Raw genomic sequence first — 17,500 nt, 5'->3', positions numbered from 1 at the left:
GCACTCGGAAAGCACTATTTGACCTCCGCAGCTGTGATCGGCCCTTCATAGCGCTCCGCCTTACGTGCCGAGAGACACGGGCCGCCAGCCAAGAAATCCCGAAAGGCATCCCCATGGTCCAGCGTCCCGCCCCACCCGAGCAACGCAGCGAAATGCTCCTGAAAGGCCTTACACATCTCTTCTTGTCCGTCGATCTCCTGTCCTTGTTCATTTTCCACAGACCATATTGTAGCATCTACGCCACGCTAGGTTTCTACCGAGCGAGCCCATCCGGTAATGGTGGTACCCTCGCAACCCAGTGCACATACTTTAACCCGGACCCTGCAACCCTCGTGTTTGGCATTGAGGTGTCGGTCCAAGGCCGATCTCGCCGCTAAAACTTGGGATGCAGAGCCCATTCTCAGCGCCTCTTCTAACGCCTTAACTAGAGACCCTTCTACTCTAGCCTGCACTAGACTTAACTGTTTGCTAAATCTAATAGACTCAAGTCGAATGGCTTTTTTGTGAGCAACCCACCACTGGTTATTCAACACGGTACCGGGACACCTTTCTATTGCGCCCTTTTCCAGGCGCTCTAAATGTCTCCCCTCGGCGTTGCATGTTCCACACACAACTGTGCATTCCTTGGTTCTGTTCAAATCCTCGCTGGTGGTGGTGGTCGGGGAACGCAACTCCGCCCTCGCCGCTTTCCCAGAAATTATGCCGCACAAAGCCTGAACTTCCGCCCCGCTGCATGTGATTATTTCACTTCCTCCCACAACGGAGGCAAAGCTCCTTTCCTCAATAGAAGACACCATTCCTCACAAAACTTCACAAAAAATGACAACAAAGTACGCTCCAAAATGAAACACAGTCCACACAAAGCAAACAAAAACAGACAAATCCCTTCCCCGTGGGGGAGGACAACAACTTCAAGAATAAATTACTACAAAAACAGTTCAACAACGCATCCCCCACGGGAAACCGCAATAAAAAAAATTAACAAATTAACTAAATTAACAATTTAGGCGTATGAGTGGCTGTGTGGTAAGTAGCTTGCTTACGAACCACATGGTTCCGGGTTCAGTCCCACTGCGTGGCACCTTGGGCAATTGTCTTCTACTATAGTCTCGGGCCAACCAAAGCCCTGTGAGTGGATTTGGTAGACGGAAACTGAATGAAGCTTGTCGTATATATGTATATGTATATAGATATGTGTGTGTGTGTGTGTGTGTGTGTGTGTGTGTGTGTGTGTGTGTGTGTGTGTGTGTGTATGTGCGTGTTTGTTCCCCCAACATCGCTTGACAACCGATGCTGGTGTGTTTACGTCCCCGTAACTTAGCGGTTCGGCAAAAGAGACCTATAGAATAAGTACTAGGCTTACAAAGAATAAGTCCTGGGGTCGATTTGCTCGACTAAAGGCGGTGCTCCAGCGTGGCCACAGTCAAATGACTAAAACAAGTAAAAGAGTAAAGAGTAAAAAAGTAACCCCTGCAAGCAAGCAACAACAATACCAACCTCATAGGCACAACATTGATAAACCCGCACTCCCACTCTTGTTTTTATAACTATCCAAAACCAACCTGGCTGGTTTTGTTGAGAACAATAGATTTCGTTGGCGGTCAACTCTATTCTAGTTTTTTGGTGCCCTAAAAGAGGTAAAGTGGCAAAGACATAATTCTGCTTAGCGATGTTGTCACTAACAGAGAAACTATTGTTTTACCGTGAGAAAAGTGCTGTTTGGCGATCGAGGATCGAATCCACGCTATGCCTGCATGAAGCCACAACACCTATTGCTGAGACCCCCTTTGGTCATGACTGACCATGGCATTGCACCTAGAAAGTTACCCTCCCAGGCACAAGTCCGGGCAAGGTTGTTTATGGAAGACCAGCAGTCGCCCATGGATACCGGCCTCCCCTCTCCACGTCACCAGTGTTATCCAAGAGAAAGGCAAAGGGGCCGATACAGCTCGGTGATGAACTAGTGAGTGAACTAGAGCAATCTAACCACTGAACCATGCGCCTTCACGCTACACCTACAATGGAAAGTGTTATATGTAAAAGGAAAACTGAGAGCAACACAAAAGATCCACTGATTATCAAATCTGAAGACTAAACAGTGCGTGTTCTCTTTCTGTCTCTCTCTTCTCTTCTCTCCCTCCTTCTCTCTCTCTCTCTTTTTCTCTCTACCTATCTTTTTCTCTCCCTATGTCTCTCTCTCTCTCTCTCTCTCTCTCTCTCTCTCTCTCTCTCTCTCTCTCTCTCTCTCTCTCTCTCTCAGTACGAAACTAAACTTTAAAATGTGCAATTCTAAATTGGCTTAAAACCATCCCTACCGCCACTAACCTTTCTGCGATAGGCAGAGATAGTAGTACATTTTACACAACACCCTGCTGCTGCTGCTGGCGCTTACGGCAAACCTCGCTGAATAATTCTGTCAATCCGGTTTGTTAAATTTGGCTTCATCTAACGGATTAACCGTTATTATTAATTACTTTCATCAGATTTTAACCAAGTAATTCCGTTGAACCATGTCGTGCGCGAGCAATTAAGGTACTTCGTGTTGAGTTGATGTTTTCTTTGTTTCTTTTTCTTCACCTTTTTCCTTTGTTTTCCTTTTTCTTTCTTCCCCTTTTTCCTTTGTTTTCTTCTTTTTTCTTTCTTTCTTCGCTCATGTTTGTGTTTTCTTCGGCTTGCGATTCGTATTTTAATGCGGTTTTTGTATTATATATGTATCAGATCCATATAAAAATATGATCAATAAAGATTTCGTACGTAAGTAACTCCTGCTATTCTATATCTTGCATTATTCTTATTCGAATCTCTCTTAATTGTGTTATTATGGAAGCGAGTTGGCACGAAATGCCTCACCGGTATTTCGTCCGTCGCTACGTTCCGGGTTCTAATTCGGCCGAAATCGACTTTGCCTTTCACCCTTCCGGATTCGATAAATTAAGTACCTGTGAAACACCGGGGTCGATTAATCAAGTAGTCCCCTGCCTACAAATTCCGGGCCTTGTGCCTTCGGTAGAAAGTGTGGTTAATGAAAAGGGTTATTACGGAAGTACTGACAATTGCTTAATTGTCTTTTCGAAATCTGATCAAAATAATAATAATAATAATAATAATAATCCCTCCAACAACATAATGATAATTTTTTATCTTCTGAAAAATTATTATATATAGAAAACCACATTAAAATCCAAATCCCAGAATGGAAAAAAAACCCCAAAAAAAAACATAATTTAACACCGAGTGTCTCACTTGGTTGCGGACCACAAAGTTCAACACTCGCTGCATTACCACGGGCGCACCTGATACCTGCAATAGCAACGCCACGGATTACCCTCATCAGATTTACCGCCGCCAATAATTACGATACCAATATTTATTTCCAAAATAATTATTCAAATCTTATTTTATTTCATTCTCTCTGCGATTTATAACTTTCGCTTTGCCGTAAATCATAATGATATAACCGCTGTCACAGCTCTGCATGAATTCTCTCTCCTTCCCTCTGCTCACATATGGGATCTTTTCTGTATATATAAATATTTATTTCTCTTGTAGCTATTTAACTGTTTACGCAGTTGCCGACTAAGGGATCAATGAAATTCAAATCGTAACAAAATGCGGAGGAAATTCTACGTACGTCTGTTTTTGTTCTCTTGTTTTTCACTTTGTAAAATTACATCTCTCTCTCTGATACTTTTATCCACTTATCTATCAATATTTATCAATATTACACACGTACATGCTTTTATTCCATCTGTTTACCTTAAAGACATTCAAGCTTTGACAATCCTGTCTTTTGTTTACCTTTCCTCCATTTGTCCTTTAATAAATTTCAAGGACGTTTGGCTCATATCAGTTGCTAGTCAAGCAAGATCTCTCTTATCTGCACGTTTACAGCTGACAGACAGAAAGCATTTTTGACAAGTGTTAACTGCTACATATTTAAGCAGAAATAACGGTTAATATAGGGCGTAACAAATATCAACCATAACGGTTAATATAGGGCGTAACAAATATCAGAAAATCAAAAAAAAATGTGTGTAATAGGTGTAAAACAACTTCCTATGAACGAATATGAAAAAAAAAATTCGCGCACGCGAAAGGGGGGTGGGGGAGATGCCTCGGAAAATTCACATCGGGAAGTTCCGAAAGCGTCTGAGGAGCTGACCCGGGCACCAAAACAAAAAAAAAATAGTGTAATATGTGTAAAACAACTTGCTCTAAACGAATATGACAAAAAAAATGCGCTCTCGCGAAAGAGGGGTGGGGGAGAGGCCTCGGAATATTTATATCGGGAATTTCCGAAAGCGTCTGAACCGGGCACAAAAACAAAAACAAAAACAGCGTAATAGGTGTAAAACAACTTGCTCTAAACGACTATCATGAAAAAAATGCGCGCTCGCGAAAGGGGGGTGGGGGAGAGGCTTCGGAAATTTCACATCTTCAGTCCACGGCCTTTAAACTAAGAAAAAATAGTGTAATTGGTGTAAAACTACTTGTTCTAAACGAGTATCAAGAACACACACTCACACCTGAATCATAAACTCCGTATTTCGCAAAAAAAAAAATAAAGAGAAGAAATTCTGGAAAAAGTGAAGAAATGTTGGATCTCCGCCATGTGAATCAAAATACGTGTCAGAAACATCTTGAAATACTACAGAAATTATGTTACGAAAATGATAATGTATACATACCTCTTTGAGTGGTCCATCGATAATGATGATAAAGAAATGAGTTGGATTTGAACTCAGAATATTGACTAACACAACTACATACTACAAGACTCAAAATATTCAGCCAAGTCACCACCCTTTAACTAGCAATAATAATAACATCAATAACATAACAGCCAAAAGATTTATTTGTTCTGAAAATAACAATCATAGTAAATAAATATGTTCTTTAATATTCACATTCATGTGCACAGTTAAACACACTTACATACAAACAGTCACGCATGCATAATACAAAACGGAACACATAAATGAAGGATGCATTACTTAGTATATATTACATCTAGAGAATTTTGATTAATAAGTCAAATATGCAAATTATAAAGATAATTAATTGCTTTACTAAACAGTGTTGTAAAGGTGAAAAAATAAATTTGGGAAAAAAATACACGCCAAAACTAATTAATAAAGGATAATTAGGGAAGGATTGACACAAAATAATAATTTTTTCTGTCTCTTTTTTTCTGATAAATGCATCTTAAGTGAGAAGAATTGCATATATCTGAACTATTTCAAAGAAAAGCATAAATTTAATGTTTAAAATAGCTTTAACCAAGGAATGAGATCCAACATTTCTTCACTTTTTCCAGAATTTCTTCTCTTTATTTTTTTTTTTGCGAAATACGGAGTTTATGATTCAGGTGTGAGTGTGTGTTCTTGATACTCGTTTAGAACAAGTAGTTTTACACCAATTACACTATTTTTTCTTAGTTTAAAGGCCGTGGACTGAAGATGTGAAATTTCCGAAGCCTCTCCCCCACCCCCCTTCGCGAGCGCGCATTTTTTTCATGATAGTCGTTTAGAGCAAGTTGTTTTACACCTATTACGCTGTTTTTGTTTTTGTTTTTGTGCCCGGTTCAGACGCTTTCGGAAATTCCCGATATAAATATTCCGAGGCCTCTCCCCCACCCCTCTTTCGCGAGAGCGCATTTTTTTTTGTCATATTCGTTTAGAGCAAGTTGTTTTACACATATTACACTATTTTTTTTTTGTTTTGGTGCCCGGGTCAGCTCCTCAGACGCTTTCGGAACTTCCCGATGTGAATTTTCCGAGGCATCTCCCCCACCCCCCTTTCGCGTGCGCGAATTTTTTTTTTCATATTCGTTCATAGGAAGTTGTTTTACACCTATTACACACATTTTTTTTTTGATTTTCTGATATTTGTTACGCCCTATATTAACCGAAATAACGAGAGGCAAAAAGTGGTTCCTTTAGGTTGTAGTATCGCATGTGTGTCTGTGTGTTTGTCGTGTAAAAACAAACAACTTTAGTTTCGGGGATTTCGTTTATATTACCACCTTTATTCCATCGCGTAAGGGAAGAAGGCTTCTTTATGTACTGAAAAATTATCAGTTACATTAATAGGAAAATTGTTCAATCAATACAATTAATGGGAACATCAACATCATTCAACATCCGTTTTCCATGCTAGCATGGGTTGGACGCTTTGACTGGAGCTGGTAGGCCCAGAGGCCGCACCAGGTTCCGTCGTCTGTTCTGGCCTGGTTTTTACAGTTGGATGGCCGGATCTTTTCGGTTTGAATGGCAGTTTTTTCTAGCGGTGTCATATGAAATTGCCACCCATAATTATGACCCTAGTATCGATCTATTGCATTTCAATCTGTTTTAGGGTTAGGGTTAGGGTGGGGGGAAGGGTATCTTTTTTTCTTCACAAATGTAAATAAACCCAATCTGTTTCTTAAACGAGGAACATATTCATACGGCACAGAATGTTTTTTTACCTCAATAGACGTCATTGATTGGTTTAAATTGCAGAAATTGAAGAAAAAAAGCAACAAATATCTTACAAACTATAGAATTTTCTCAACAAAGCCAAGAGAAAAAGATGTTTTATAAACACATTCTACCAGTATACGAAGTTTAAAAGTGTTTAGTTACGTGGAAATTATTTTAAAAAAACTGCCGGTCAAACCGCAAAGATCCCCAGGAAGACATGGGACAAAGTATTGAAGGCAGAAGTATTGAAGGAAATTATCCACTACCTCTAAGGAGCCTTCAGGGCATTTGAGAAAATTGAGTTCCCAGATATTTGTAATTGTTAAGGCATACACATCTTCCACATACAAACTCTACTTTCTCTGATAACCTTCCTATTATTCCACTACACCTCTTGTGTGTCCATATCTTGCACTGGGTACCATATGGAATTCCTACCTACACCTTTTTTGCATATTAATGAAGGTCATTTACCTGATGGGGGAAAGGTTCTTTCCATTTTCTTGAACCATAAGGACTTTTGATTCCGAGTTTTGCTTCCACAACTGGAATTTCTTTTCTAGTTTTGTTACATAATTTGCTATAAGAGCAAGATCGTCAGCATATAACAGTTCCCAGGGGTAGCCAATCTTGAATTCCTCTGTTATGGCCTGGAGGACAATGATGAATGGGAGGAGATTGAAAACCAAACCCAGGTGAACTCCTACCTGTACACTAAATTCATCTGTTTACTCATGGTTAACTCGCACCCTGACAGAACCTCTGTACATGGCTTGTACAGCTTTCACAAGCCACTCATCAACCCCTAACTTTCTCAGAGCCCATATCACAAACTCCTTTATTATACGTCACAACCTCCTCTTTCTCATCATATGTTTTAATCAGAATGTCTCTAAACTTCATGGATAACCTGATTAATTATACAGATGACTCTGCCAGATATTTTAAGCATCTCAGTGGTGATTCCTGATGGGCTGGGGGCTTTCCCTGTCTTCATATCCTTAATTGCTTATCTATTGGGTTGTCCAGAATGTTTGTGCCGATTTAAAGTAGCTTACCTTTCGACTTATTTTAGAACATGGTTGAGTCCATAAAATAGGATTTTACTACACCTCCACTTAGAGCACAGTTTAAGCTATCTTTTCGCAGAAGAAGATTTATGTTCCTATAACCTGTGTTAATTCTGTAACCCTTTAAAATGGAAGATAAGAAAGTTCATTTTTGGCACTTGATGCTTTGGGAACCAGACAAAAATTGCTGCATCTTGGCTGGGATGTGTTACCCCACCCTCAATATTCACCAGATATTGCTCCTTTGGATTTCCACTTATTCAGGTCTCTGCGGAATAGTCTTAATGGTAAAAATTTCAATTTCTAGGATGACGTAAAAAGATATCTTGATGAATTCTTTGCCATGAAATCACCTCAATTCTGGGAAGAGGGTATTTTCAAGTTAAAGGAAAGATGGAGAGACATTGTGCAACAAAATGGTTCATATTTGGTTGATTAAAAATATAATGGCAAATATTTATTAACCATTTTCTTTCCTTTAAAATGCGGCACAAACTTTCCGGAAAACCCAATACTAAGCTACTGTTGATTCAGATAGTTGATCCCCCAGTTAGGTCAACATTTGGTGGACTTCTCCCATTCGTTCTCCACGATTAGCAGCCTTTCATAATGGCGTTTCTAAGCCTCTTTGCAGAATCATTAAATGCAAGTGCACCATCATCCCCAATTACTATTTTGGCATGGTGGACACATTTCTTTCCTATATCATGATTTTTTCTCACAGTCCAAAACACTTCAAGTCTCTGGTCCTCACCAGAACATAAGCAAACTTCTTTCCTGCTTCTTCTCTGGCTAGATATATCTGTCTCCTAGCTTCGACTTCTGGCTATCTTATACAGTTCTCTGCAGCATGATTCTACTACCACATCACCCTTGGTCTGGATGAGACTTTACACTAGCCATAGATTTGGTCTGTGACACTCAGCAAGCTGTCCTACAGGAATTCCCAGTTGCCCACTATGTTACTGGTCTGTAGTTCTTCCTCTGTCAAATTTCTCAATTAGGGTGTCCCTAAATCTCTACCCATACAAAGGGTCCTTAAGCTTCCAGATCATTCTTTTCCAGATTGGTCTGCTTGTTGGCATCCTTCTGGCCTAAAGTCTATGCTGGGGGCTACATTCTTCACCAGGGAAGATCTTTGTATTTATGAGGTAGTTGACATTAGAAAGTGCATCCAGCCATGAAAACCATGTCAAAATAGTCATTGGAGTGTGGTATTGAAATGATGATGGCAGTAAGCAAAGCAAAATGATATATTTATCCAACAAGAAAGAATAATAACAGTAATATACAAACAATACATTAGATTTGTCATCGAGTATCACAGTTGTCACTGTCCTCCATAATAAATTACAAAGAACACACAAGCTAATGACAGTCTCTCTATATGGTTGCACAATCTGCTAGAAAAAGCAATGAAATAAATAAATATATATATATATTTATTTATATATATATATATATATATATATATACACTCATACAATAAATGGCGGTACCCCAGCATGGCCACAGCTTGTGAGATGACACTTGATAAAAGAAAAATGATATACGTGTTTATATATATGTGTATGTGTGTGTGTGTATATATATATGTATATATATATATGTATATATATATACGTGTGTGTGTGTGTGTAAAATGTAATGTGTCTCGAATATATGTATATATATATATATATGTATACATATATATATATATATATATATATATATATATAATATATATATATATATATATATACGTGTGTGTGTGTGTGTGTAAAATGTAATGTGTCTTAATGGCACGACAATGCTCTATAATAACAACAATGCTCTATAAGAACTGTAATAATTCAATCATCCATTGTCTGATATAATACTTCAGAATATAAAAATTCCTTCTTCAGATAAACTCCCTAGGAATTGAGATGCCTGTTCCTGATGGTGTTGTGAATTATGTTGTTTTTTAGGCAGTGTTTACGAAACTTTATTTGGCCTCTCTCATAACTTGATCAACTCTGTAGCAGTTGCAAATTTGTCCTGGCTCAGGCATCAAGATAGGAGAGTATTGTAGTTCACTTCAATCATTGTATATTGTTTGTACAATACAATGTGTCTTGAAGGGCACAACAATGCACTATAATTAATAACTGTTGTAATTTAATCATCCAAAGTCTGGTATAACATTTCAGAATATAAAATTCCTTCTTAATCCATTCTTGTACCATTCAAGACACACTATATATTTTATAAACAAGACACAATACTTCACGCAAACTTCAATACTCTCAAATATGTGTGTGTATATGTATGTATGTAGGCGTGTATATATATATATGTATATATATATAAATACATATATTTATATCATCATCATCATCATCGTTTAACGTCCGCTTTCCATGCTAGCATGGGTTGGACGGTTCAACTGGGGTCTGGCAAGCCCGAAGGCTGCACCAGGCCAGTCAGATCTGGCAGTGTTTCTACAGCTGGATGCCCTTCCTAACGCCAATATATATATAAATACATATATTTATATATAACTTAGAATAACTTAGAAAGGTTTTTGGCCAGTATTGGCCCAGGCCATGTCTAACTTAATAGCACCACCTGGCGAAGTCTTTCAGTTCAGGATTTGGGCACCAAGGCCCATTCGAGCAGAGAGTTATTGTTTGCAGAGACATATCCGGGTGTGGGTGGTTTGTCCGGTACTGTTTGAAGGAATTTGTCCAAAGACTTCTTGAATTTTGTGTGGTCAGTTTCTTTTTTGACGTGTCCTGGTGTAATGTTGAAGAGAGCGGGTCCAATTGAGGTGAAATAGTTGTGCCGTATTGTCGTTATGTGATGCGATTTAGATTTTTGTTGTGGACGGATGGCACGTGGTCCAAGCCTTGGATGCATTTTGAGGTGATGCCAACATCATTCGGACAGTGCTGATGGAATATTTTCCACATCATACAGATAATGTAGCGTTCACGGCGTCGTTGGAGTGAATACAATTTCAGCTTCTCTAGTCTACCCCAGTAGTCAAGGTCTGACATGCCATCTATCTTTTTTGTGATTGACCTTTGGGGAGCTTCAATTCTCATAATATTTTGTTTTGTGTAGGGAGACCACAGTGGACAGCAGTATTCAAGGTGGGGTCGGGCAAAAGTGGAGAAGAGAAGGATAATAGCGTGGGAATCTCTCGACTGGAAGGTTCTGAGAATCCAGGAACACATTCTGCGGGCCATGTCAACTTTGCTGCTTATATGTGTAGCCCAGCTTATGTTGTTGTCCACTGTTACTCCCAGGTCTCTGATGTTGTTGGATGCCATGAGAATTTCTCCAGAAGGAAGAGAGTATGAGAGTTTCAGAGCGTCCTCCCTTCCAAAGTGGATCAGTTCGAATTTGTCTTCATTTAGCAACATGTTATTCTTTTCCGCCCATTGGACAACAGCCAGTAGGTCTGATGAAGGTTTATTCGGTCATCCACGCCATTGATGACCTTCTGGAGCTTGGAATCATCAGCGAAGGTTCTGATGTTGCTGTGTTGATGGTGTCAGTAATATCATTTATGTAGATGATGAAGAGAAGTGGGCCCAACACAGTGCCTTGTGGGACACCACTGCTGACTTTGGCTGGGCTGGATTTGACTCCTTCGACTACAACATGTTGGGTTCTGTTAGAGAGGAAGCACTTGATCCATTGCAGCAGCTTTCCAGTGACACCAATATTGGACAGCTTTCTCAGAAGGATCTTATGATCAACCCTGTCAAAGGCCTTGCTGAAATCAAGGTAGATGACATCAGTGTTGGAACCCTCTCCCAAGGCTCTCAAAATGTCATCAAAATGATGCAGTAGCTGCGTCAGGCAATCTCTCCCATTACGGAATCCATGCTGGTTGGGGTTCAGCATATTATGACTCTCAAGGAAGTGAGTCATACGCGATCTCAGCACCCTCTCAAATACCTTGATGATATGAGAGGTGAGTGAGATTGGACGGTAATTCACGGCAAGCGATTTGTTTCCTTTTTTGAAAACTGGGACAACAGACTGGGATAGAAGGTCTTCTGGTATATATCCAGCATCCAATGAGTTCCGCTACAGATTGGCTAGAGGGGGTGCAAGTTGGTTTTGACACATCTTCAAGACAAAGCAGGGGACCTATCGGGACCTACTGCTGAATTATGCTTCATTTCCTTTATTGCTGCTAAGACATCAGGAGCGCCAAATGTTATGTCCGATAAAGTGTATTGGGGAGTAACATCACTGATACAGCCCAGATCAGTCATATCAGGATTGCTGAAACAAGAGCAATATTGTTTCTGCAATATTTCTCCCATGGTTTTGGCATTGTCTTGAAGAGTACCATTTTCATCAATCAGAGGGCCAACAGTAGAACCAGTGACTCTGTGTTTTTTGCAAATGAAAAAAAACACTTTGGGATTGAGTTTGATCTTCTCAATGGCCCAGGCCTCTTCAGCTCTTCGCTGACTATTGATGATAGACATCATGTTGTTTTGGAGTTTATGTTTTTTAATCTCTAGCGACGAGATGGCAGTCAGGTTGTGTGTTGCTGTTGACAGTATTTCAGCATGTTGATCTTTTTGTTGATTCTTTTAATTTTCCTTATGAGAGATTTTCTATTTCTAGGGATTCGACACTTAGATTTGTTTGCAGATCTTAATGGGGTGTGTCTTGCACATATGTTCGTGATGGTGTCTACAAGTGACTGCCAGGACTTTTTGATGTTAGTGGGTGTGTTAGTGTGCGTGAAGGACCAATCGACTTGTGCAAGATCATTATTGATCGCTTCCCAGTTTGCATTGTGGAAATCCATAGTGTCAAATGGATGAGCAGGAGGGATGACATTTGTTTTGCATTTTGGCCAGTGAAATCTCGGATCACAGAGAACCATGTCATGGTCGGAGAGTAGGGTTTTCTCCACTGCAATATTGTGGATAGTATCAGTGTGATTGCTGAAAATTAAGTCTAAGACGTTTTGTGACATCTCGTTGGTTCGAGTACCAGTTGGGACAAGAAGAAGTCATCCATGAAGTCAAGAAGCGATTCCACTGCCTCCCTGTCAGGGGTTGAGAGAGAAGAACCTGGCGGCAGACTGTTTGTAGACCAGTCAACCCCGGGAAGGTTGAAATCTCCATCATTAAAATGTTGTCAGGTTGACACTGCTGAATGAAACACTTTATGCTGTTGAGGCATCCTTGAAGCATGGTAGGGGCGTTTGGGGTGGTCTGTAGAGCCCAACTACTGTTAAGTTGTTGGTTGACTGAATACAGCAACTGCTTCGCAGTATCCATTCGAAAATATGTTCATGGCTTCTGTTGAGAATGAATCATGGACATAAATGGCAGTCCCACCCTTTCTTCTGCCAACACGATCAGCACGAATGGTTTTGAAATTTTTAACTTTCACCTCGGCTTCCAAGTGGAGGTCACTAAGATGGGTTTCAGTGAGGACGAAGAAAGGGATGTGGTTTGGATGGGCCTCGACCCAGTCCTCCAGGAATCTTATCTTCCATTTTTGTGTATTGGTGGAAGGGCTGATGCTTGGGCATTAAGCAGAAATGTTGAGGCGAGAGTGGATGGTTTTAATTGTTTTGGTGATTTGTTTATTTGATTGCTTTTTAATGGCATGTGTAGTGGGATAATAGTGGTGGATGGCGGTGGGTGATAGCTCGGATGTTTTTTTCCAGTTCTTTTGCTAGATTCATTATAGCTAAAAAAGGAAGAAGAGGTGGTTTCCTGTCTAGGGAACCGCAGGTGACTGTGGCCGCGGCTATTTTTATGTGAGTGGTTATCTTTAAATGTCCGACGAGTCCCCGGGAGATGGGTAAAGGGGCAATCCCTGTGCAAGCACAATCTGTCTCGCTGGGAATAGCGGCAGATTTGGGGATTCCTTGTTTGAGATATTGGTGGTTGTGGTGATGTTGGTTATGGTGGTTGCTGTTGTAGTTTGTGGGGATAGAGCGTTTTGTTCCAGGTAAATGGGTGAATTTGCAGTCTCTATCAGTGCACAGTCTATGGCGTAGAGAATATCGGCAAATGATGGGGTTTCGAGTGGGGTGTAGGTGCGTGTGTGTGTGTGAGCTGTGAAAGGTGTAGATGATAGTTTGTTGAAGTTTTGGCGACCTTTGTGACCTGTAGGAGGTAAATTCCTTGAGATAGCATTAGTAGTAGTAGCTGTAGTAGTAGTAGTAGTAGTAGGTAGAGAGATGTTGACAGTGGTAATGATTGAGGAGGTCGATTCCAAGACAAAGATGTTTGTCGATATATAGTGGGAGTAGTACTAGTAGTAGTAAGCAGAGGAGATGGTGTTGACAATGATGATGATTCAGCTGCTGGGGCAGTGAAAGGAAGGGGTGGTGCTTCCTGCTGTGTGACCCTGATGACTGGGGGGTCAATCGTTTCATTTAGCAAATCGGCCATTGTAGATGAATCAAGGAGTGGTTCATCCTGTTGTTGTTGTTGAGGTGTTGCTGCTGAAGTTGTTGTTGTTGCTGTAGTGTTGTTGTTGTTGTTGTGCCGCTGAGTTTGTTGTTGTTGAGGTTGTTGTTGTTGTTGTTGCGCCGGTGATGCGTTCGAAGAGAAAACACATCTCAGTTTATCGAAGTGTTTATTTATTAATTTAAAAGCAACTTCGATTTGTTTTAATTTATTTTGGATCTGCTGTTCAGATCGAGTTTGCAAATGGTGAACTGTTCGTTTGGCAATTTCGTTCAGACACGAAGCACCTATGCTCTCTGTTTCGGTAAGGCCATGCCATGTGTTGATAAGAACGTCGACTTCATTATCAGACCAGTTTTTGTTGGATTTTTGGTGGCTAGCCATTCTGGTTGATATGTTTTATTAAATTTTATTTTGTTCGTTCGTTTTGTTGATTACTTTTAATTATTATTATTTTTTTTTTTTAAGGAGAAGTATGTAGAATTGATTGTACAGAATGTTTGTATTTGAATTATGAGCTTGTAGTTATTTTATCTTTCTTTTCTTTTCTTTTTTTTTCCCCTCTTTTTCTAATTTTTAATGTGTGGGTGATCCTTTAGTTATCAGAAGGTGTTTGAAAATATTTGGTCGTTTGAAAATTATGAAAATAGTTTGTGGTTAAGGAAAAGTCTACTCACGAGTTGGGAAAAAGCGTGGTTTCAAATATACAGGAATATATGTGATGGTCAATTACGACGAATGTAGCTGTGAAGCTTGCTGCTGACCGGCGCAGAGAGGAGTAAAAACACGTCTTATCGTCTCAGCTTACAATGACTATATATATATATATATATATATATATATAATTATATGTATGTATGTATATATATATATATGTATGTATATATATATATATATAATATATATATATATATCTATATATATATATGTATGTATGCATGTATATATGTATGTATATATATATATATATATATCCTTAATCCTTAAATCTTTAAAAATGTTTCAGCCTGAAGGCTGTGGCCATGCTGGGGCACCACTGTTGAATGAGCTACTCTAGTATGTGAAACCACCTCTGATACGTGGCACTTGATCAACAAGGGAGTTCGATGTTGCTGCCCACATCTGTGTTTCCTGCCGAGAGGTAGGCTCATCTGGGACCCCCGACAAGAAGAGATCCAGTTTAGTTTTAAAGAAACCCACATCCACACCATGCAGGTCTCTCAGGCATTTAGGAAGGATATTGAAGAGCTGTGGTCCCCTGAAACCCAAGCTGTTGTAGTATCTGGTCCTGGATTTTGATGATCATGTTGGGATCCTTGGCACCATGCAGTGGTACCCCGTTCTGCGGTTGGGGTAACTTTGAATGCCAAAGTTTGGGACAAGACACTCCAGGATTTTCCAGATGTATATCACTGCATATCTCTCCCACCTTCGCTCCAGGGAGAAGAGTTTTAATACTTTCGGTCTTTCCCAGTAGCTGATATGTTGCATTGAGACGACGTTCTTAGTGTAGCTTCGTTGAATTGCTTCGAATTCTGCTGTTAACTTTATATTGTGTGGTGACCATAGTTGGGCACAGTAGTCCAAGTGGCTGAGGATGAATGTCTTCCAAAGGACCATCAGTGTCTCCTTCTCTCTTGTTCTGAAAGTTCAGAGAATCCACAGGGGACCACAACTCTTCAATATTCTTCCTAAATGCCTGAGAGTCCTGCATGGTGTGGATGTGGGTTTCTTTAAAACTAAACTGGATCTCTTCTTGTCAAGGGTTCCAGATGAACCTACCTCTCGACAGGAAACACATGAAATACCTGTGAATTCAACTCCCTTTTTCGCTGTTTTAGGAGGGCATTCCTTTTGGAACAGAGCATTGATTGTTTTTGGTTAGGCATTATCTATAAAGATGGTTTTTACTGAGCCAAACAACATGAGATTTTTTTTGCAACTTGAACCCATCTCTGAAAGTAAAACGTTAAGGTTTTTGAATGAAGTATTGACTTTTATCTGTTATTATAGGTCGAAATGTATAATGATAAATAAGAAAAAAAGCATGAAGCTGTAAGAATTTACGGTAAAATAGTATCTAAGAAGTAAAGCAGAAATGATTTTTAACTGTATTGCCAAACTTCTGCAACTTAATAGCAGACATATCCAATTTAAGAAAAGTGAAGATAAAAGCTAAGTCAAGAAGTATCGAATAAATCATTCTCACATGCTTACAAAAATAGAGATGTACCTTTTTGGAGAACAAAATGTACTCGAGTGAAAATACTGCTAAACAATGCATCTGCCTAATTAGAGAATCGATAAGAATTAGTTAATCTGCCAATTATAGAAAGTTCATGCCAGGTGTTATTATAATTTGGCCAGCACACTGGTGTATTTTTCAATTGATTTTAAATGTCTGGTCTTGGGAGCAAGCAACGATTTTGCCCAGGTGGCAATTATATTAAAAAGTATGTTAACACAGCTGGCCAGAATGAAAAATACTTTCACATATTGTTAAGTTAATCCTTTAGTGTTCTGATTGTTCTATCAAACATAATGCTAATTGATTCACATTGATTTGATTTAATCATGCATTATCTCATATCTTCAAGATCTTGATGGTGTAATTACTTAATGTAGTATAACATTGTAGGGTAGGTGTGAGAGCCTGGATCTGGTCAGTTTGAACATAAAACAGATTAAATATTTTGGCCAGATATGGCCGGTTTAAATACTAAAGGGTTAAGTAAATAAAATCAGAAATTATTGAAAGCAAATTCAGGATTGGTTTGGCATTCATTAATCTATCGATGTAATAGTAGTTAGTTAGTTAGTTAATTTGGCTCAAAAGCAAATAGCAAGGCCATGTAGGGGGACATGGAGTTAAGTACAGGGTGGTGTTCATGTAAAGAGTTCAGGCCACTTGAGGTCCAGGGAGGCTTTGAACAAAGCGGTCGTCGGCATCTTCACCATCTCGTCTGGCAGCTTGTTCCACGGATCTGCAACCCGGACGGAGAAAGCTCCTCTCCTTCGATTGAGATGAAATCGTCGCAGGTAGAGCTTTTCGGAATGACCCCGCAGCCGACGCTCTGGAGCAGGAGTGAAGAACAGCTCTTTCAAGAGGTTACACTTTCCGCTTATGATGTTGTGGGCGAGAATGAGATCACCACGGCAGCGGCGTTTTTCAAGAGAATAAAGGTCGAGCGTCCTCAGCCTTTCTTCGTAGGACAAATTTTTGAGACCATGAACCATGCGGGTAGCCAGCTTCTGGACTCTTTCGGGATGCTGTATGTCTTTGAGGAGATAAGGAGAAGAGGCTTGAATCCCATACTCCAATATGGGTCTCACCAGCGTGACATAGAGTGGTAGGAATATGGCTGCTGTGAGCATTCCGAATGACCGTCGAATCAAGAAGAGAATTCCGCGTGCTTTGTTTGAATTAGTAGTTTGAATTAAAGTCAGGTTTTTTTCCCATGTACATCAAACAATCACTAGCTTGTGTCGTCAATATACGTATAGATAAGTAAAGTCAATGCAGTCGCCCGAAAAAGAT

General features: G+C 39.8%; 1 protein-coding gene across 4 annotated transcripts in view; it reads left to right on the top strand.

Annotated features, from left to right (window-relative positions):
* Positions 1 to 1,983: 1,983 nt before the first annotated feature.
* Positions 1,984 to 17,500, top strand: part of LOC115232544 (post-GPI attachment to proteins factor 4) — a 23,438-nt gene continuing 7,921 nt past the window's right edge. For 2 of the 4 annotated variants that reach the window (XR_005003177.1, XM_029802483.2), the window contains exons 1-2: positions 2,260 to 2,532; positions 3,550 to 3,627. Coding sequence is in view for 3 of the 4 variants with exons in the window: in XM_029802483.2 (XP_029658343.1) it covers positions 3,610 to 3,627 (18 nt within the window). In the remaining variant the exon portion in view is untranslated. Of the gene's footprint in view, positions 2,099 to 2,259; positions 2,533 to 3,549; positions 3,628 to 17,500 lie in introns of those variants that run through there. The other 2 variants (XM_036511602.1, XM_029802484.2) reach the window with 2 other exon arrangements.

Source organism: Octopus sinensis, linkage group LG2 (genome assembly GCF_006345805.1).
Source record: "Octopus sinensis linkage group LG2, ASM634580v1, whole genome shotgun sequence".
NCBI lineage: Eukaryota > Metazoa > Mollusca > Cephalopoda > Octopoda > Octopodidae > Octopus > Octopus sinensis.
Note: the sequence above shows the minus strand (reverse complement) of the source record. Positions and strands in the feature narration are given on the sequence as shown.